This window comes from Miniopterus natalensis, chromosome 2 (genome assembly GCF_054644295.1).
Source record: "Miniopterus natalensis isolate mMinNat1 chromosome 2, mMinNat1.hap1, whole genome shotgun sequence".
NCBI lineage: Eukaryota > Metazoa > Chordata > Mammalia > Chiroptera > Miniopteridae > Miniopterus > Miniopterus natalensis.
This window is the reverse complement of record NC_142082.1, coordinates 70677743-70700992: the sequence shown is the minus strand read 5'-3', so window position 1 is coordinate 70700992 and position 23250 is coordinate 70677743. Positions and strand designations below refer to the sequence as shown.

Sequence of the window (23250 nt, the reverse complement as noted above, 5' to 3'; positions counted from 1 at the left end):
TGCAAGCAGTTTAAACTTCTCAAAAAAGGGGGGGCGGGGATACTATAATGAAAGGTCTTGTTAGAATTAAAATATTGTTCTACATGTCATATAAACAATACCCATTTAGGAAAAGAACCGAACAACTGGATATGCGTCATTCGCCCCTCCCCAGCGAATGAGTTTCTACCGTTGCCACACTCAGACCTCACAGTAAAGATCCATCTCAATTTTTGAATAAGTGGACAAATGGATAGATGCTCTGGCACACGAGTAGTTCATGGGGAGGCAGAAAGGCCTTTTAGTAGTGCTTGGGCACAAGCACTCAGCCCCGGCTCCAGTTCCCATAATGGGGTGAAGGAACCTGGTTCTGTTAGGACCGTGGCCCCACGGGCAGGCGGTGGCCCTCGACCATCTGTGATCACAACGCAACTAAATTTAGTGGATGTAAGAGAGGAAAGAGGGAAAATGGGAGAGTAAGTGAGAAAACCATCCACCTCTACCCAGTGCTGCAGAGACCTGAAGCCCGAGGGAAAGAGAACACCATGGAGTGCTGGAGAGACGGAGGGCTGGGCGAGGGCCGACGCGGAGAGGAAGAAATAAACACTGGGAGACCCCGGGAAAGACAGGGTGTAGGAAAATTCAGAGAAAAGAAGGCTGCTTTCTGCTTTCACATAGTATGTTCTCCCATTTGATGAGTATTCACGTTAGAACTACTAAAGATCATTCTTTAACTTTTCATTATGAAAGTTTTCAAACATAAACCAAAGTAGAGAGAAACATACAGGTTGGGGCAAAAGTAGGTTTACAGTTGTGAGTACACGAAGCACAGTTTATTCCTGTATTATTATTTACTAATTATTGTATGATTTTTCCATACAAACCACTGTAAACCTGTATAATGAATCCTATGGACCAACTTCAAGAAGAAAAATCTGGCTTTACTCTCAGTCCCCACCCCTGGATTGTTTTGAAGCTAATATAGCATGTCCTATCTTTTCATCATGAATATTTAACAGTATACCTCTGAACTTTAAAAAAAAAAAAAAAATGCACACACACAATACTATTATTATGTCTTTAAAAAGTAATAATTCTTCCGCGGTTATTAAATAGTTCATTTTAAAGCTATTTTACAGCTGTGGGCATGTATGCAGGATGAAGCCCAGTCCTGTTTGTGCTTTTATCTCTTTCCCCACAGTCCTTACCACTCTTTCCCGGCAGATCATTAGTGGTGTGAGTAGTTGTGTGCTTCTCCATTGACCGTAAGCTCCTTGAGGGCAGAGTGCTTTGCTCTATAATGTATCCTCAGACCTATGCCCAGAACCTGCTGCTCAGGTAGTGGTGTGACCCTTTAACACTTAACTCAGTCTGGCTGCGACCAGCCTGACAGCCAGGCCTGCCCATCAGCCTAGGGGCCATCACATCGCCTTGAAGAGCCTAACACCGCTGACATCGTCCACACAGCATTTGGGAGCGCTCATTTGCATCTGAATTTCATCTAGATACCGGTTCCTGTATATCAAAATGGATTAACTCAGGAAGAGGAACAGAGGTAGAGAAGCGTACGACATGCACGAGGCAGAACAGAAACATTAAACCGACAAAGCATGAATGAAACAGACGGTGAGGCACCTCACACACTTAGAAAAGCATTGAAGGTGGGCACCAGCTGTGGAAACTGTACCAGCTACCATTTGCAAAATTAATCAGCCTTACACAGTGGATCTCAGCTTATGTTTGTTTTCCTCATAATTGATCCAAAATTATAGTATTTAAGGCTGACCTACACGAAAAAGTAAAATGAAAACTTAAATTCCCAGACTCTTACATAACAATAAATATACCCTTTAAGAGCATGCTGTGCCAACAGAGTGCAGCTAGTCCACATAGATTACTAGGATGTGAAGCAGCTGTGCCCTGCAGTTCTGATGAGGGTGAAAGCAGCAGAAAGACACATTTTCGGCTAGTTTACATTTTCGGCAAGTGGGCTTGAGAGTATTAGCACTGGGAAGCTTGTCTGATCCGGAGGCTAAAATTACCTATTTCCTCTCCCCATCCCCTGCTTCGGTCTTCATCTTTCAGAATTTGTTACCACTTTTGAACACCTTGTAGGTGATCTTTCTGGAAGCGGGCACAACCTGGAATATGATTTCCAGATTTCTTCATAACTAAAACAGCATGTGGTGTGTTTGGGTGCAGAATGATTTGCCAAAGGTAACTCTATAAATGGAGCTAATTCTGATCTCTCTACAAAGACATTCTGCTCAAGGTGACTTACCAACTGCCTGGCTCCTCACCTTCTTTGGAAAAGTACTGATCTTTCTTCTTTGGGAAAGAGCATATTGGCCTCTTAGGCAGGAAGGCGTAGGTAGCATATCCTGTCATATTCATTGTGCCCAGCTTCTGTCAGCCTTGATACTTGAGACGTAACTTAATCTAATGAAAATTTATAGAGAGCTTTAAGAGGTTACCAAAACTAAAGAAGTATTGTCAGGAGGTCATGTCCTATACACATACTCATTTTTATTCTTCCGAACAGAGAGTAAATTTAGAAGGGCACCTTGGCATGTCACCTCAGGAAACAACCATTCAGATAGTATTTAACTTTCAGGTATTTATCTTTTGATAGTCAATGTTTTCAAAGTGTTATGTAACTGCATTTGTTGAGTGCTACTGTGTGCCAGGCACTGTGCTAGGTACTGCAGGTCCAGAGAAAAAATAAGACATATTTCTTTTCCCAAGGGAACAGAAGAGAGCATCAGAGTGTATCACATGTAGTAAGCATATTTTTCATTAAAGTTTTGGTTCAGTCAAAAACACATACACACATGCATTTGTGTATAATATATCTCAATGCATTAAAGCATATTATTGTAGAAAATAAAGTTTGGAAACACTATGATAGTTGGAAACAAACATAGCTACTGAAAGCAATACAATGTATAAGTTCTATAGTAGGAGACAGTGAAAGGGCAGGATCACTTCACTGGAGAAGTCAAGCAAGACTCCCTAGGATGTGGCTTTTGAGCTGGGTCTTGAAACCTGAGTTGGCAATGACTAACCCAGCTGGGTGACAGGGCATGGATTGCAAATCTTCCCTGTGGTAGTCTAGGCCTGACACTGTGTGATTCCGGTTAAGTGCTCTGTCCTGTGATGGATGGATTTTCCCAGTGCTCGGCCTGACAGGAAGGAATTGAGACCATTCTCACTGCAGCGTGAGGTGATAAAAATATACTTTATATAAGAACTTCAGCTATACACCTGGGACCCATAGCCCTAACTTTGCACGCGTGCACACACACATACACATGCAGCATTTTAGAGGACGGGGTTGTGTCCTAGTATCAGCACCCTCTACATTTATAGAAATATGTAATCAAATTAGTGTATAATGAATATGACCCTGTAAAACCCAAGAGAGGTTCACTCAGTGTATGAGTTTTCTATGTGTGATTAGTTTAAGATGCTGCGTTTTTAATGATTCGGAGTCTTATCTATATTTTGGCCATTCATTTCAATTTATTTTGAATTGAAATAAATAAGCATACCTATCATATGCTAGGTACTATACTAGGCTCTGTACGTAGAAAGATGAGAAAGACCCAGCCATTACCAAAAGGAACATAGATGCTGGGTGGAGAGGCAGGACAGGTAGTAAGTGCTCTGATAGAGATAAGTGTGAAGTAATAACAGAGGACAGACCTGGGAAATCAGAACAGGCTTCCTAGAGGAGGTGATCATCGATTCAAGTCTTGAAGAGTATGTGGGAGTTAGTAGGCAGGGAGGTGGGGAAAGGGCACTGGTGCGGGAGAGAAGTCTGTGTGGGAGCTCCAGGCACAGGCATGTAATGTGTTCAGGGAACCCCAAGTGCATGGCAGGGCCACAGCAGAAGCAAATGGTGAAAAATGGTAAAAAGGAGCACTGTACTGGGAGGAAGAAATTTCGGAGCCACGGTATTAAAATACTATTATCCTATTAAAAGTATAGTCAGCAGTTTGAGAAAACTCTTATGTTTTCCATAGCAACCATTAAATTGCATTCTTTGGGCCTGAACTACTATTTTAGTCAATCAAGTATACATCCTTGGTCTGAAAAAGCAACTAGGAGCCTCCACATGGACTGACCAGCTGCCAGCATTGAGGCACATCTTTGGGATATAGCAACGGTGTGACAGCCAGTTGTGCACAGTTCTTTCTAACTCAATGTTTGTGAACTCATCGTTAGCAGCTTGAAATCCATCGTGGCATTTACACCACAGAAATGAACAAATACTACAAATCAGGACTTTTTTGTGTTGGAGGGCAACCTGTTAACCACTTACTAGCATGCCACTGGACACTCCCCTCCTCTGAAGCTCCTAGCTAAGACATCGCCACTTGCTTTTCTCCTCAAAGGCAACCTGGGTGACCAAGAAGTTTGCTGCGGCTCTCTCAGTAGAGGCCTGGGACTAAAGGCCCAAGTACATGTTTTCAGCTGTTGCCTTCTTTGCCCCCTTTGGTTTCAGGCTGAAGGAGATCCAAATGAGTGAGTACGATGCTGCAACGTATGAAAGGTTTTCAGGTGCTGTCCGAAGGCAGGTGCACGCCCTCCGAATCATCCTGGATAATTTACAGGTAAGCCCCCAGTTATGGGCCAAGAAAATAGTCTGGGCCTAAGGCTGAATTGATCCCAAAACTATTGGAGAAAGTTATCTGGACCCTAATAAACCGATCAGGAAAATATTAATGCCAAAATATTTGCATAAAGCTGTGGGTCACTCCATGGCTTTCTTAGTTGAGTTCTCCAAGGAGGGAGATTTGACTTCACCTCTCCCTCTGTCCAGGAAGCAGTAATTTGACCAGCAACCCCAGAAGGCATCATACATCCTGATTCCCCACATATAAGATCTGTGAGCATCTCACCTCTTCTAGAAATTCATAAATAGAACTGTCTTCCTAGAAATCATTTCACTGTCATTGACTGGAGAGACAGGAGCATTTGGATCACCCAGGGCTACCCTTCTCTGTGCCTCCTGGCTTCCCCGCCTGCCCTCCCCTAGACCCTGTATTGCCTACCTTTTTGAAGTTTGCAGACTAGTTGCCCCAGAACTACTTAATATTGCTATCGCCCCTGAAAATATCGATTAAGATGTTTCAATATGTCCTAAGCAAAGACTTGTTATTTGGAGATTTCACATTTGGAATGGTGGCTGACCAATTAGCAGATAACTAAGGAAGGGCTAAGTATTCTCTAAAATCAGGGTTAGGAGCCAGGCCATGACATGTGTCTCCACTCTACTCTGGAACCCTCTGTGTCCTTTCCATGAAATGTTTGACGTCGATTACCTTCAGTTATACCTTTTTCCTCTTGGGTGCTTGTTTGTAATTGTTCCTTTGGGGAGGGTATTATTTGCTAAGTACTGAGGGTAAGAAATTCTGTGATGCAGTTTTAATCCAGCATCTTAACCCAAAACTCTGGTAAAGCCTCATTTTTTAAAAGATCTAAACTGCATCAGGAGATTAGGAAAAGTTCTATCATTTCCAAGAGGAAAGATCTTTATAATGATTAACTAAATTCCTAATTTCAAAACCTGGGTACTATAAGAATTAAGTTACTTGCTCGTTTTAAAAATCCACATACAGTTATTTAGGATAAAATAGCATAAGATTTTGTTTAAACTGTGTGAACAACACAAACTATGTATACAATTGAATGGCTGGATTTTCTCCTATAGGCACACACTTAACAAGTGCTTATTGCTCTGGCCACTGAGGGCATCTGCTAGGTGGGCTCTGAGCTCCAGGGCAAGACAGTGGGTGAAACCACAGCGAGTGGTTCACGGCAGATGAGGGTAATGGGAGATGGTGCTTCTTCTGACTGAAGAATGAATGTGATTCAGTCACTCATTCACTTCTTAAGTTCTTCGTGCACACCAGGCATTAGGGACAGGAAAATGAAATGTAAGCCCTGTCCTCAGAGAAGGAACTTATGGGAGACACGCAAGCAGATAGCTCCCTGAGTCCGTGGAGCACACACACATGCCGCGGGGTGAATGATGAAGCCTTGTGGAGAATGCTGTGCTTCAGTTTGCTCTTGAAAGATGCTGAGGAATTTCCCAGGTGCTTGAGGAGTCAGGAAATTCCAGACATAGGACACAGTGTGTACGAGAGCAGGGTGTTCGGGGTGACCAAGGAGACGTGTGTGGTGGGAGGCGACGGCAGGGGAGAAGGCTGGCGGAGTCGTAGGGGCCAAATCGTGAAGAGCTCTGGATGCTGTGAGAACAGGCAAATAACATTGGGTTTTACCCTGTGGACAAATGGCCATTAGAGGATTCACAGTATTAGAAAGGGACACAAGAATACATTTCTAATGGAGGAAATCAGAATCCTTATCTGGTATTAGTAAAAGTCTTTTTTTTTTCTTTTACTTCTCACCTGAGGATATTTTTTCCATTGCTTTTTCAGAGAGAGTGGAAGGACGAGAGAGAGAAAGAGATCAGTGTGAGAGAGACATCGATCAGTTGCCTCCTACACACACCCTGGCCCCATCAGTCCGAAGGCTGATGCTCTAACCACTGAGCCAAACCAGCTAGGGCAGTAAATGTCTTGATTGGCATTTATTGGGCACCATGCTATAGTTACTTTTACAAGCATCATCACATTTAATCCTTAGATCAACCCTTTTAAATAAATGATTACATTTACAAGATCAGCCACAGGGAGAAAAGTCAGACCTACCACTGTGACTTCCTACACTAGAGGGAGAGTTAGCAGCAGGAAGGACTCTTCCACTAAACACACAGGGACAAGACCAGTGTCAGAAAACAGTGCCAGTTCTGCTTTCAGCTTTCAAACAGAGAGATGAAAGAAAACTGGGACTGACTCAAGGAAAAGCAACCAAAAAGATTAAATAGATGGCAAACAAGAAATCAGCACCAATAAAAACATGTAAAGGGACTGGGGTAAATAACTTCCTGAATATTTTTAAATAGAGTAAGTATTTCAGGAAGGTTTATATTCCCTTCTTTCCTAGAAATCTGAAAAAGAAAAAATAGGCTTTAAAAATAACAAGAAAGAGTTTTCAGATATAAGAAAGGGAATAAAAGTTATTTTACTATTGAAAGGGGACCTAAAATGGATGTGGAACTTCCATCCCTAGAAGCCTTTAGAAATAAACCAGCGTTTTAACAATACCAAGCCTTTGTTGAGCAGTTAACTATGTGCCAGGCGTCACGTATCAGCATCAAGCTCTCCATCATCGTCATCATCATCGCCCTGTGGCTAATAGTGCCAGCTCTGGAGCTGAACAGCCTGGGTTCTGTAATATGGGAACAGTGAAGAACAGGGCAGTTAGGACGATGGACTCAGAAGATCCATGGAAACCATTTCAGGCAGCACCTAGCGTGTAGCGCTCTCTACAGAGTTGGCATCGTCATGATCTTCACTGTACTCGCTAGTGCCTAGACCACAGGCCAGCTGCCCAGTCAGGTACTTTACATTCACTGTGCTAGTTATCCTTACAATAACCAGTAAGGGTTATTTTCTACATTTGATAGACAAGGAAGCTGAAACATATAGTTATCTCAATTCTCAGAATCTTATGAAATATGGATACTTTGTTCCCCGCTTTATAATGAGGGAATTGAAGATTAGAAAGGTGTGGCTGTGGATGAAGTGTCCGAGCCCAAAGCTCGGGTCCCTTTCATCTGCTGGGTCTCTGGTATCTCCCTCCAGCTCCGCAGTTCTGTAAAAAGTATAATTCTTATGTACACTCATAAGACATTTTGCATCATTATCAAAATGCCAACACAGCATTTTCAAGTGTTTTTATTTTTAACCCACAAAGCTGTTATTCTCAGGTAGGCCATCCAGTCCTCAATTTAGAGAGAGAGCGCTTGCTAAAAACACAGCTACTGGTCAGGGCAGACAGGGCCCCATCTGGAATATGAATCTTTAGATTGTAACCAGATGAGAAGGTTTGGACTTGGTCCCATTTTTGACATCTTCTGCCAGTCCTGTGTGTCTCTGATTGACTAATAACTTCCAGCTGTTTGGGTGGCGGTGTAATCCCAAGTAACCATGGGTGTTTCCTTGGTGACCAGTACAGTCTGGCCAGGAACTAGCAAATCATCGAGATGACTTTGCAAAGCACAGCTTCAGGCCCACGCATTGACCCGGGGGCCGGGCTGAGGTTTGAGGAACAGGAAATGTTGCCCCCCTTGTGACTGTCTGCCTCAGCACGTGCTCTGCTGCAGCAGGTTATTCTTCTCACTTCAGAAAGCTCTCACCAGTGGCTTTCCTTTGCTTCTTGACTGGATTCTCTATGGAATATCAGAGGCTTGGTTATTGGACCTTTTAGGATCAGCAGCAAGAATTTTCTCATTAGTATAATAGAGTCTATAATAACTTCTTATACTTGATTCAGAATCTGAATCTCTAATTCCAGCATTCCTTAACAAAATAAAATATCCATTCCTAGAAAAAGCTACTGATTTTAATTATATCGTCTCTCCATTGTTTTTCTGATCTACAATCAGTAATTTCATTCTCAGGCTAAATTAAATTAGCCTTTCTCTGATAGCTTTGGCTAGCATGATAGCTCCAAGAACCAACAATTATGTTTCTTACTTTTCCTTTATTGCTTCAAAATGAGCTTGTGTTCAGATAAAAGGTGTTTTTGAACACTGACATGTGACACACACTGTGCATGGGCCTGAGGCCACAAAGATTAGTAAGATATTGTCCCTGTCCTCAAGAAGATTGTAGTCTGAAGGGGTGAGGAAGATGGGCACCTGGACAGATCATCTCAGTTTCATGTGGTAGGTGTCCAGGTAGAGGGATGCACAGAATGCAGTGCAAGACCAGAGGAAAGGGAAGCTAGGATAGATTGTGAAGGAAAAGATACATGAGCTGAGCCTTGAAGGGCACACGAGTATTAACCAGACAGAGAGGGTGGAACCAGTGTCCCAATAGTGGGCACAGCATAGACAAGGGCATGACACTGTGGTCTCAAGTGTGAGCAGGATTCCACCCAGTGTGGGTGCCAGACAAGGAGCTTCGACCCTATTCTGAGTACTCACTTTGCTAATATGTAAAGAATGGGAAGCATTTCCCCATTTCTTTTATTTAGTCTGCAATAAGTGTGTCTCATCTTATAGACATTTATTGAATACTTGACCCAAGGGTTCTTGCCTTTGACAATGAACCCAGGGAAGAAGACACGTGTGTATCTAATAGAAGACACAGTATTGTAAGTACCATAGACAGGTTCTAAACAAAGTGCTAGGCTTATTGGTTATGTAGACAAATGTACAAGCGATTTCTAAGCTGGACAGTTAGGGAGAAACTCACAAAGGAAGTGTCATTTGAACTCGACCAGGAAGATGAGCATGGTTTCAGTTGATAACTCTAAGGATGGGGGTGGAAGGATGGTCTTTACCAGAGCTTCTCGAACCTTCTGTGGAGAGGTAGCCAGGTTTTTTTTCAGTTGATTATGAACTTTTATAAAATAAAAATAGAAGTGAATTACTGAAAAAAATGATATAGAAATAACATACAAACTACAAGCCCATATTATTCATTATCAGATTCAACAAACATAAAATTACTTTGTCAAATTGCCGTACAAGTTTCTAGATGCTTACTGTCAATTTCTGTTACTTATTTAATCTTGGACTGGTAACAAGTGTTCATACACCAAAGGCAGTTTGTATAGCTCTGGCTTAGATAGAAGAAACCTATAAGCAGAGGACTAGGACTTATATGTAAGGCCGTTTGGAGAATGGCAAACTGTCCAAGAGACTAGAGTTTGGGGATGGGCTTGGGGATGTAGTGGGTAATGGGAGAGAAAACTAGAGAGAAGGTCAGTCCCGAATGCCTCAAGCATCATGGTGACTGGATCCTGTAATCAGCGAGGAGCGTGAAGTGATTGAGAAAGGGAATGGTGTGGGTTTATCTTCTTTAGGAAGCTTTATATCCCTGGAGGGAGAAAGTATCAGAGAAGAAAGATGTGGAAGCTGGGGAAATGAAATCCTAAAACTGCTTCAGTTATTCAGATGAGAGTGATAGGAACCCAGATCCAGGTAATTGAAATATAAATGGAAAGGATGGGACAGTTTGGAGGTAGGACAGGAAGACTGTAACTGACTGAATGTGGGGTGAGGGGGATGGTGAGGTTTTAAGCTCTAAACAGAACTAGGAAACACAGGAAGAGGAGAAACTGTGCAGAAAGCAACTGTTTTGGTTTTTTTCTTTGTTTTTTAAATATGTTTTTATTGATTTCAGAGAGGGAGAGAGAGAGAGAAACATCAGTGATGAGAGAGTCATTGATCAGCTGCCTCCTGCAAGCCCCCGACAGTATCAAGCCTGAAACCCTGGGCTTGTGCCCTGACTGGGAATCCAACGGTGACCGCTTGGTTCATAGGGCGATGTTCAACCACTGAGCCACACAAGCCGGGCACAACTGTTTGGTTTTGATGCTGTTTTCTCACAACTGGAATACCTGTGCAAAAATGCCAAGCATGATATTTGAAGAATTTAAGATGTGAATCTGTAGTTCAGGAGCAAGGTTAGGACCAAATAGGGCTGCCTCTGTCTGTACAGTATTTTTATGGTCGTCTGTATAAAGGAACAGCCAAAGCCAAGAGAGATACATTGACTAAGGCAAGAGTGGAGAGCAAAGAGAGGGAAGGTGGAGTCAGCCACATCCAGGAACACCTGCCTCTCAGGGGAAAGTGGTGAAATGCCCATGACTCCTCCTTGGCACCAATCACTCGGCACAGGGCATCGTGGCCGTGCGAAGAGAGCTTCAGCTGAGCACAGACTAGAAATACAGTCCTGACTTCCAGGCTGCTTGAGCACAGGCGTCTAACTCAGTCTTCGCCTAATGACCATCAGAATGATTAAGACAGTAAAAACTGTAAACAGTGAAAAACCCATATGATGGAAGAACTTGAGGAAGGGTGCCAGTGACATGCAAGAAGCATTGAAGAACTTTTGCTAAATATAGCATGATGAGCCTCCTAAGAATGATAGCACCAAAGACAGCTCGAAAACCTTCCTAAGAAACAGCATTGCTAGCGAGTAAGTGCATGAGACCAACGGATCACATCCACATCCCTGACTTGGAAAGCAGAGAATCGAAGGAAGGCCTGGAGCTGATGAGAAGCAGGCCACTCCACCTCTGAGTTGTCACCGCCAAGCAGCAGCATTTGAAAGCAGGAGCCTTGGGAAGCAGGGGTGGGGAGGTCTAGGTTTTATGCAGTGGCTACGACAAGCAGAAAGCTGGAAGGGGAACAACACTGGGAAAGGGGCCAGACAGCGTCAACTTATACTTGGCTGGAAGACTAGATCAAGGAAATGCCAAATGACCCCACTGCAATGACTTTTCCACACAAAGTAAGGAACACTGTGGAGATGAGTTCTCACGCTGTGCTGGTCCGCGGTTCCAACTCCTTCCCCGCCGAGGCTTGGGCTAGTGGTATAGATTTAGTTCAAATGCTAACACCAGTTCAAAATCTTCAAGGACACTTCTAACAGAGTGCAGAGTAAATGCAACCAAGAAAAATGTGTCTAATCTGTTCCTGAACAGTTTTGTGCAGCCATCTCATCATTCAAAGACACCAGAAAATGAAATAAAATGGGATCTATGAAATTATTCTGCAGTGAGACGGACTAAGAAGCATTCGAGGTGGAGAGGTAGAAGCTGCTGCTGGGCTAGATTATTTTCTTCAGAAAACATCAGATTTTTAGAAAACATCTGCTTTGGGTTCTCAAAATTCAAAGAATCTTAAAGTATGTGAAATAAGACATGGATTTAAAAGGATCTGGCTAAGCAGGCAGCAGAAATAATAAAGGAGATGAATGCAATAAGGAAAGGTTACAAGAAATCTAAAAATGCATTGCCCAAATTGAAGTCTACATTAAAAGTAGAAAGAACAGATCAATTAAATCTAAGTACTAACATGAATGGAAAACTTGAATCGTTGTTCCAGGTTGTGGAGGAAATAGATAAAAACCATAAAAAAGCTGATCGATAAAAACAGACGAGAGAGCTAACATACAGAGCCATGAGCCACCCCGATAAGTAGAACAGTACTTGGCACATGGTAAGTGCTCAGTAAATATAAGCTGAATGAACCAATAGTATTCCCAAAGAGACCACCAAAAAGGACAAACAACAATGAGAATCCTAAGAAAACTGTACTGGGCTGAAGACAGGCCTGAGTCTATGGGTCAAAGAACTTCACTGAGTACCAGGCAAAATGAATAAAAAGAGATAGGCTCCTCACCACAACTTCCTGGAATTTTAACATTTCAAAAACAAAGCAGATACTCTAAAAGCAAACACTCAGACAAGAAAACAAGCTAATATCACAGAAAGAAAAATTACTTTTGTTAGTTGTCCCTGAAACATTGAATGCCAGAGGACAGTGAAACAGCGTCTGCAGGATTGAAGGGCAGGGGTGGGGGGAGGAGTTTCGACCCAAGAATTCTGCACTCAGCCAAAATACAAAGGCGACAGAAAGACCCTTTCACATATTCGGAGACTTAAAATGTATGTCACTTAAGTACTCCTGAAAATAACTTTGAACTAAATATATATACACACATGTGCACACACATACATATATATGCACATATGTATAAATATTCCAGTCAATTAAGAGAGGAATCAAAATTCCTTAAGAATGGGAAGCTTGTGTTATAAAAGGATTAGCAATGAGCATTGAAAACAGTTTAACACAAAATAGAATCAGGCCTAAATAACTGTGATAAATATGTTTGTGGGGTTTTTTGCTTTTAGAGAGAGGAAAGGTGAGAGGGAGGGAGAGAGAGAAACATTGATTTGTTGTTCCGCTTATTTATGCATTCATTGGTTGCTTCTTTTTTTAAAATATATTTTTATTGATTTCAGAGAGAGAAAGGGAGAGGGAGAGAGAAACATCAATGATGAGAGAGGGTCATTGATTGGCTGCCTCCTGCATGCCCCCTACTGGGTATTGAGCCGGGCATGTGCTCTGACCGGGAATCAAGCCTCAGTCTCCCAGATCATAGGTCAATGCTCAACCACTGAGCCACACTGGCCAAGCCACTGGTTGCTTCTTGCATGTGCCCTGGCCGGGGATGGAACTACAACCTTGGCGTATAGGGACAAGGCCCTACCAAATGAGCTACCCAGCCAGGGCTGAAAGAAAACTCAAATATCAAGAACATTGCTTTTTAAAAATACTCAATATAAAACATATGAATTTAATAATTAAAAAACAGGGCCTAAATCATCATGTTATCTCAAAAATTAAACAGAAATCAAGTTGATATAGAAGAGAAACAGAAGGAAGCAAATGCATGATAATTTACGTTACAAACGAAAGAGACAGATACTGTTTCATTCCTGAAAATAATTACAGAAATAATAGTTCAATCAACTTCTTAAAAACAATCATGCTGGTATTTTTAATGTATTTCTTGCACATATGACATGTTTTTATAAAGATTCCTCTGATTACTGTGTGGAAAGGGGAATGTCAGGGGCCTAGGGTTGAAGCAGGGGGGCCTGGTAGGCAGCTATTGCAGTGGTCCAGGTGAGAGGAAAGGACGGCTGGGCTAGGGAGAGGCATAGAGCTAGGAAGAGATGGTCAGGCACTGTTGTAAGTTGAGAGGGTTTGCCAGTGGCCTAGGTGTGAAAACTAACAAATGGTGCTACTATTATAAAAATGTCCTTGTGCCCAATAATTCTGGATCAAAAGGCTAGTACATATTTTCACTTCTCGAAAACAAAAACTGGTTCTTGTTCCTAAAAATCTCAGTGACAAGCAGAACCAAAAGTAATTCATTTATCCATAAATAAAAGTACAAAGGAAGGGAATATACTGTATGCCAATCAGAATGACAAATTTTTTTGAAAAGAAGCAGCTGCCAATATCAAGTGATGGTGAGGAGATAAGCAAATGAAACCCTTGTACACTGCTCATGGGAGTGTAAATTGGAACAAACACTTTGGGAAACTGTTCAGCAGTATCTCCTAAAGCTGATCGTGTCCAGGATTTCCACCCAACAGAAACACACACGTACGGCTCCAAGAGGCGTGTTCAGGAGCGCTCCTGGTGGCCGTGTTCATGATAGCCCCAAGCGGGATTCAGCACAGTGTACAATAGATAAATACACTGTGACAAGGTCATATGACTAAATATTGCCACAGCAGTGAAAGAGAATAGTGCTGCTACTCAGGACAACATAGGCGACTCACGGGAAACATGGGAGCCAAAGAAGCCAGACACAGAAGACTACATGATTCCAGCTTTATGAAGTTCAAAAACAGGCAGACCTCATCCGTGGTGATAAAAGTGAGAATAGGGCCTTACCTGTGGCAGGGCAAGAGTAAAGTCCAAAAGAGGCCCTGGCAGGCTGTGAGGTGCAGGCGGGCACAGGGTGTGCTCACGTTTAAAGTCCATTGAGCTCTGCACTTAAGATGTATGCACTTTTTCACAAGTATGCCATACTTAAACCAAAAAAGTTGACCAAGAAAAAGGGGGGTAGCAGATTTATTAGGAAAAGCTTGGCCCTTCCCTCCTTCCTCTCATCCCAGATTTCACTAAGTACTTTTATTGGCATACACAATGGAAACAGAGTCTTTAGCTAACGAATGCCTTAAGGGATGGTAATCATATATAGCAAGAGAAGCAACATCGGCATAAGAAAATTAAGACCTAAAATCTCTAGGTTCTTACATGATGGTGGATCCAGAGACAGCAGACAGTATTCTAAGGGAAAAGTAAGTGTTTTATAATTCTGTAGCCTCCTTACCAAAGGCAGTAATAGGTCCCTTAAAAACAACCCCCTTTTATCATTTTTACTCATTATTAGCAGGTACACCAAAGAAGAATTCTGCAGTGCTGTTGGGCTAGTTGCTTCACAGACTTTCACTTGGTCATGACTCTGCTGCTCTTCACCTCTCCTACCTTTTCCCCTGCCCATCCCCAAGACACATGGCCTGTAATTCCCTGCTGTGTGCCCTTAGTCTCCATACTTACCTGGAGTGGATATCAGCAGGGCATGATTTTGTAAAGCTCTCATAAGGAATTAACATCCGTTCCCTTTATCGTCTTGAAGAGCTGCCTCATAATTAATTATCTTTGAAAGTTAACTTTGTTGGCCCTGGCTGGTTTGGCTCAGTGGCTAGAGGGTCGGCCCGCGAACTGAAGGGTCCAGGATTCGATTCTGGCCAAGGGCACGTACATACCTCAGTTGCAGGCTCGATTGGAGGCCCACGCCAGAGGCAACCAGTCAATATCTCTCTCACATCCATGTTTCTCTCTCTCTCTATCTCCCTTTCTCTCTCTCTCCCCTTCTTTCTCACTCTCAAATCAGTGAACATATCCTTGAGTAAGAATTAATAATAATAATAATGAACTCTATCAAAACTTCTAATATCATGAGTGTTTCTAGTATAATTGTTCTTAATATTTCTTAGATATGGCTCTACCCCAATCTGGAGAACAATATGAATTGCTGAGCATCCAAGACAGCTGGTTAGGAGGCTTAGTATCCCCAAAACCCCAGATAAGGAAATGTCTGCTGGGTCCTAGATGTTTTGTGCTTCCTTTTCAATGCGGATGTTGGGACAGAAAGATGATGACGGAAAGCAAAAGCTAGTTTCCTGTAACTAATTATCCACCCAAGTCTCTCAAAAACTAGCTTAAAATAAACTGCATTAAGACTAATGTCAAAGTAAACATGGAATGAACTATTTTCTAAGAAATTATTTCCCCCATAATTTGTTGCATTTAGCAAATAATTCACCTATTTCTATTATTGAGGAATAGATTTACTACTGAAAAGGACATATTTTTTCAAAGTCACTATTTAGCATCCTTAATCAGCTTATTTTTAGAAGCTTATAAACTGGAGCCAAGTCCCAGTTATTTGAGAAAATATTACTGTGCTTGCCATTGTGATACAAGTAGGAAGAGGCGAAGGGTAAAAACTAATTGGGAAATCCTTCTCTTAATACAGGTGATTTTCATTACTAATTAAATGTAGACTGCTACACTTCAAACAGACATTCGCTGACAGTGCCCCCTTATTTTGAAGATGGGACAACTGAGACCCAAAGAATCCAATAATTTCCCAAAGTGAGCCCAGACCAGAATTCTCATATGCTGAATCCTAACCTGATACTTTTTCTACCATGATCCACTCTTTGCCTTGATCAGTGCATTCCTGGAACAAAAACAGATTCTGCACAGTATAGAGTTGTTTTATATTTATAACTAGATTTTTAAAAAACAGACTTCATTTTTTAGACCAGTTTTAGATTCACAGGAAAATTGAGCAGAAAGTAGAGCGAATTTCTCCTGCCCTACGCCCCACACAAATATAGCCTCCCGAATTACCTGCATCCCCAGGAGAGCGGGGCATTTGTTACAACGGACGAGTCTAAATGGACTCATCATCACCCAAAGTCCATAGTTTACATGTGGTTCACTCTTGGTGTTAGACAGTCTATGGATTTGGACAAATGTATAATGAAATGTATTCATCATTATAATATCATACAGAGTATTTCACTGCCCAGAAATCCTCTGTGCTCCACCTGTTCATCCCTCCCCCGAGCCCCCGGCGACCACTGACCTTTACACTGTCTCCATAGTTTGTCCTTTCCCAGAATGTCAGAAGTTGGACTCCTACCGTATGTAGCTTTTTCAGATTGACTTTTTTCACTTAGTAATATGCATTTAAGTTTCCTCCATGTCATTTCATGGCTTGATAGGTCATTTCTTTTTTAGCACTGACTAGTAGTATTCCATTGTCTGGATGTACCACAGTTTATGTATCCATTCACCTGCTGAAGGGCATCTTGGTTGCTTCCAAGTGTTGGCAATTATGAATAAAGCTGCTGTAAGTATCTATGTGCGGGTTTTTGTATGGATATACATTTTCAGTTCTTTTGGGCAAATAACCAAGGAGTGCAGTTGCTGGGTTGTAGGATAAGAATATGTTTGGTTTTGTAAGAAACTGCCAAACTGCCTTTGGAAGTGGCTGTAGCATTTTGCATTCCCACCAGCAGTGAATGAGAGTTCTTGTCGCTCCACGTTCTCGCCAGTATTTGGTGGTGTCAGTGTGTTGGATTTTGACCATTCTGATACGTGTGTCGTATTTCATTCTTATTGCACTCCCTAATGATATATGATGTTAAGCATCTTTTCATAAGCATCTTTGCCATCTGTATATTTGCTTTGGTAAGGTGTCTGTTCAGATCTTTTCCTCATTTTTTAATCAAGTTGTTCATTTTCTTATTGTTGAGTTTTAAGAATTCTTTGTATATTTTGGATAACAGGTTTTTTTTTAATCAGTTATGTCTTTTGCACATATTTTCTCCCAGTTTGTGGCTTGTATTCTTATTCTCTTGATAGATTTTCTTTTTTAGTGAGATGAAGTTTGGTACATATTACATTTTGTGGGGAAAGTAATAGTTGTGGCCATCACTGTGTAGATGAGGAGATCTCTACACTATTTTAGTAGTTTGTCTGTGGTAGGAAGCAAACTTCAGAGAGATACCAGGTCTTTGCTAGCGCATAAGGCATTGCCTAGACCACTTACCCTGAGTCCTCTGTGTCCCTATCATCAGTGTGTGGTCTGTGGGCCAGCTATATCTGCACCACCTGGGAGCTAGTTAGAAATGCAGATTCTAGGTCCCAGCCTAAACCTGCTGAATCAGGAATTGCACTTGAATAAGATCCCTAAGTTATTTGTATGCATGTTAAATTTGAGAAGCCCTAAAATCGTAAAAGGATTTTTTTAAATCTCTTTGAGAAAAAAAGAGCTGCTTTATGTTTGTTTCAGATTTTAAAAGTCACAAGTTCAGTATATGAAAATTGGAAAATAAAGAAATTAACAATGTCAGCCATAATTCTAGAACTCAAAAATAACCATGACTATTAATGTGTTTGTTTTCTCCTACATCTTTTCCTTTGTATATATGTAATATACATGCATATACATTGAGATAATACTATATATACATGGTTTTATTTCATACTTTTATCACTTAACATTTTACAGTAAGCCATCAATTTCCATTCAGTAGATGTTTATTGAACACCTACTATGTATCAGGCACTGTTCTTGATTCTAGAGTGACATAGGGCTCTTAATCCCATCACCCGTAACTTTCTAGTGGAGCAGGTTGATAATAGAGACAAAGAAATAATATATTTGTAAACAGTGATAAGAATGAAGAAAGTAAAGCAGTAATGAGCCAGAGACTGGCACAGTGCTTTTTCTCTTTCTTTTTTATTAACCCATACTCATGATCTGGACCTCTTTGATTCCTTTAGGATTGACAATATAATCTCTAGTCTTAAAAAAATTAAAAAACTACGATATCCTTTACACTTACTATTTGGTTAAACTGAGAGTTACATATTGTACTTAATGGAATTACTAGAAATTTAATAGCTTCCGTTGAGCTTTTGGACAGGCGTACAATGTCTGAGTGATTATTCTTCATGGTACATGAGTCAGTCTCCCCAGCTCTTGCTAACTTTAAACATGCTGTGATCTATTTTATGAAATGCAGAGGTTTCTCCTCTCTTTTATTGCAAGGCCTGGCCTGTGATATGCAGCCCTGTATGCATATGTCCTCCTCTCGGGGAATTATACCTTTATAGATCTTACTGGAAGTGCTGTCATTTCTGCAGCAAAGAATCGTGTTTTACTTTGCATCTTGGGGCTCCATGTCTTTGCTCATTATTCTAATGTTCTATTATAGTGTCATGTTTTTAATCCATTTAAATTAACAACTAAGAATTTTAACTCAAGTTAAAAGTCAGTTTTCTGTGCTGCCAGTGGAAAAAAATTCAGTGAGATGACACCTACTGTGCTCAGCCAAGGTCATATGTATGTCCTCCAGGTATAACAGCCAGGTCACAATTAACCCTTCTGCCTGTTACCCTGGAAAGTTTCTTTTGCCAGCAATTAGATATATCTTGTTTTCAGAAACACCAAAATATAGGAAAGGGAGTAGAATTATTAGTTATAATTCTGGCATTTTCTATTTCTACTATGATGAGATGGTAGGGGTTTTCATTTGTTTTTGCTACAGTTGTAACCTGCATTAAAAATCACAAAAATTAGCCCTGACAAGTGTGGCTCAGTTGGTTGAGTGTCATCCCATGTGCTGAGGAGTTGCCGGTTCTATTATTGGTGGGGGCACATGCCCAGATTGCAGACTTGGTCCTCTGTGGGGGAAGCAGCCAATAGATGTTTCACTCTCACATCGATGTTTTAGTCTCCCTCCCTCTCCCTTCCTCTCTCTCTAAAAATCAATGGGAAATCTTTAAAAAACAAAAAACAAAATTCACTTAATCTACAGACATTGCAATGGTTCTTTATAGGGTGAAAACATCACTGGTTAATAAAACCATGTAGCAGCTAGTGGAATTGGGTGGGAGTCCTCAGGGTCATTGCCTTGCCTATGAATTGAGGAAACTTTGAAAATCAATGCTTAATGGTAACATGGCACAGGTGTTATGTAACATGTCATGTAATCTCATTCCAGTTTTAATTCCATCTTCCTCTTATACCCAGCTCTAGAATCCAACTTCCATGCAGCTTGCTACTGCTACCATGTTCCCTTGTACTTTCTGCAGCGCTATGTTCCCAGCCTTGAACGACTCTGTGAGAGCCTGTCCTCATCAATGAAAGGATTAGAAGTCAGTGCTGTGCAGATAGGTACCTCTAAGAGTCATAGAATCTCAGGATTTAAAGGCTAAATGCTCATCCACAATTGTGTTTCCCAACATAAAGTGTCCTGGAAGCCTGAGGAATTGTCCCCTCCAGACATCAGGAATGACGGGGAAGAGGAGGAGATAGGAGCTGGGTCCCAGTCACTGTTGCGGGGAGGAGGCCTGAGAAGGGCAGCACTGTGCTCAAGCTTGTCTGTCTGGTGCAGAGCCCACTGAGAAAGGTTCTAGAAGACTGCTCACCCCTTCCTCCTACCACCTTTAGCTGTATATCTTATAAAGTTACATGAGCTCATTGAGCTGTGCTCCAGTGGGTCCCATTTTCCTTTGTGATCATGGGGTTCTTACCAAGAACACACATCAGGAAAGAACATATTCCCAAGGGGCACATACCTGGTAGTTCCTGGAATTAACTGCCCACCAAATTTAATATCTATGCTGGTGGCTTAGGAGTTTCCCTCTCTTTAGTTCATGTTCACATTTATAGATCTCTATTCAAATGTGGTAATTCTGTACCTGTTTGCAGCAAGGGTATGAGGAATAAGAAAACAACACATATAATACTACCCCGAGTTATATCGTGTGGAGCTTCCATGCGTGGTAGTCGGCCTGCCCCTAAAATGGACAGTGGCTGCCTGAAGCATGGCTTTGTATTTTCAGTAACAATGCTGTCAGACTGCCGCCTCAGCTGAAACAGTGAGGGACATGTGCTTAAGTTAATGTGGACGTGATTGTCCATGTTCTGTCTCACGTGATGATGATGGTCATGATGACGATGATGAAGATGAAGGTGGTGATACCAGCTAACATAGACTGCCAGGCTCTTTCTCAGCTGATTCCATATAGTAGCTCATTTAACCTTCACGAATAATTCATGAAAGTAGAAACTAGTGCTATTTTCATTTTAGAAATGAAGATACTGAAATGCACACGGGTTAAGTCACTTGTTTGGGGTCAAATATCTGATCAAGGTGAAAGGAGGATTTGAACCAGGCCGTCTGATTCTACACAGAGCACCTGATCTTAACTGCTACTGAAGTTTTCATGCATTAAAATATTTCAGCTATTCTTCCCACTTCTAACTATGAGTATAACCCCTGACTGTTATAATCCTAGGCCTTGAGTAGGGTATTATAATTCTTTATCATTTAACTACCATCTTAGTCCACCTGGCAGAGTTGTAAGTTATTGTGGGAAAGTATTATGTGTAAATACCATTAGATTTCTAAATATAGGTCATCATCGAGACGTGGGGCACAAAATGTTCACGTACTGTTGTTTTCAGCTGTTCCCACTTGCATTGTAAGTCACCGAGAACTTTAGTAACAACTTATTTTCCAAAGGGAAGAGTTCTGGAGACCACATTTTCTCTGTGCTTGCAGACAGTGTTAACAAGTTCAAGCTGATTGTTTTGCTACCTAATAAGTGACCGAAAATCCGTACAAAGTGCGTCACAATTACATTTCCAGATATTGTGTATTTCTCAAGGGGTTCATTTGCATACTGTTTTCCCATTAGTATGTACTCTAAATGAGTTCATTTTATCATTCCATATGTTAAAACAATTAAAGTGGACAAAATCCACACAAAGGGCATTTCTTGGTCAGCAGAGCAGAAATCCGTCCCTTTATGAAACTGGTCACTCAGAAGCATTGCTTATGGAAAAGACCCCGGGTGTGTTTCCTATTCTTCACACATAGTATGTCGGGGACCTTGCAGAACTAATTAAAATAAGGATCCGTGTGTGTGTGTCATTGTAGGCTAGAGGTAAAGAAAGACAGTGGCTCAGACACCAAGCTACTGGGGAACTTGACGATGCCAAAATCATTGATGGGCTGACTGGAGAGAAAGCCATCTACAAACGCCGGGGTGAGCTGGAGCCACAGGTAAGGGATGGTGAACGCGTCTCCTCAGATCTACAGTTCGGCCTTCTTTATAGACAGCTGCTGTCCTCGTCAAAACACCATAAACCCTGAGCATGGCAACCAAGGAAAACACTGTATTTAAAAAATTAGAAAAAAACATAAATATTTTACTATTTATTATATGATTCAAGATCCCAGCATGAGTCAAGATATATCAGGCAGGCACACTCAAATTGAGTAATTTAAGGAACAGTTTATAAAAAAAACTATTTACGAAAGTAAGGGTGGGGTTTAGGAAAGCCATAGAGACTATGGTATCCTGACAGCAGGGCTCTAACCCGCCTGAGGTCTGAAGGGACAGAGGGCGGGAGCACTTATTGGAACCTGGAGAGGGCTGCCGACAGAATGTGGCCCTCAGAAGGGGGAGAGCTGTGGGCCGCAGCAGAGGAGGCGCTGAGGGAACAAATATCCCACCCTCACCCTCTGATGTCCTGCCAGTGCCTCTCACTGGCAGAGCCCACCTGGATGCCAGCAGCCCAAGAGAGCCTACGCCATCCCTGCAGGTCAGCCCCTAGGACACCAAGCGGGGTACCAGAGGGAACTGAAGACCCTCAGGGTCTGTGAATCCCAGAGGCTCATGCCAGTGAAAACACGAGAGCAGTCTTGGTGGTTTTCTACTGCTCTGTTACTTTAAAGATCCGTGTCCATCCTATGACTGAAAAAAATTTTAGGAACTGAGCAATTTTCCTTTAAATAACCCTAATGCAAATGTATGTAAAACTTTAGATAGTCATAATACTAAAATATTTGGAAAACAATGGCAAAAATGGCAATAAGGTGAAACATTGAGTCTCCTGGAGGGCCCTGTGACTCCCTATGTCCCTGAATAACCAGAATTGTTGAATAGCCACTGAGAACTGGGGACACAGTGACTGCTGGGGAAAGGGAGTCACTTACTCCATTTGAAAGTTTATTCAGAGAGGACCCTTTGCCAATATGGGGTGTTCTTTCTTCTGTGTCATTGGTATGAGTCAACAGCTGCTTTGGTTACTGACTCATTGTGGTCAGCAGACATGTTCGGATACATGTGAAACTGAGAGTAGCCCTGGGAGCATGTGTGGCACTGCTCTCAGGCCAACTCAGCACGTTTTTAAGGAATATACTGAATTTGTCTCAAACCATTACACTAATACCCACAGTACTTTCTTGAAATTACTAACTGCTCATTAGTTTTCATACATGTCACCAAGTATATAACAAATAGTCTAGAATTTTTCTTCCTTTTTTCTTCTAAGTAAACTGACAAATGTACTTTTGGTTTTGATTCTGCAAATTGGCAGGCATGAGTCCAAAATCAAACTGAAACTCAGGAGAGTTTCACATTTTAATTGACAGTTGTTACTAAACAGCAGTTAGATGCTGCTTTTATGCCTTTAACTGCCAAGAATAGTAAAGAAAGTAGTAATTCAGTGACTAGAAGGAAAACTGAAAGCTTACTAAAAACAAAAGACACTGAAGAAAATTCTTCAGTTCTTTGCCACACGCCCCTTCACAGAACCTTGTTTTAGGAATCTGGCATATGTTGTGGGCTCTGTGGAAAATGATCATTATACAACAGGTACAAGTAAAATTCATGTGGTCCCCGTCTTGCTAGAGTAACTGAGTCTGAGGCATGGTGTG

General features: G+C 41.6%; 1 protein-coding gene across 1 annotated transcript in view; it reads left to right on the top strand.

Moving 5' to 3' along the window:
• The window catches only part of VWA8 (von Willebrand factor A domain containing 8), a 333552-nt gene that overhangs the window by 291586 nt on the left and 18716 nt on the right, over window positions 1-23250 (top strand). Inside the window, exons 40-41 of the mRNA XM_087814315.1 lie at window positions 4487-4595; window positions 21466-21591. Coding sequence (XP_087670441.1) covers window positions 4487-4595; window positions 21466-21591 — 235 coding nt within the window. The remainder of the gene's footprint in view (window positions 1-4486; window positions 4596-21465; window positions 21592-23250) is intronic.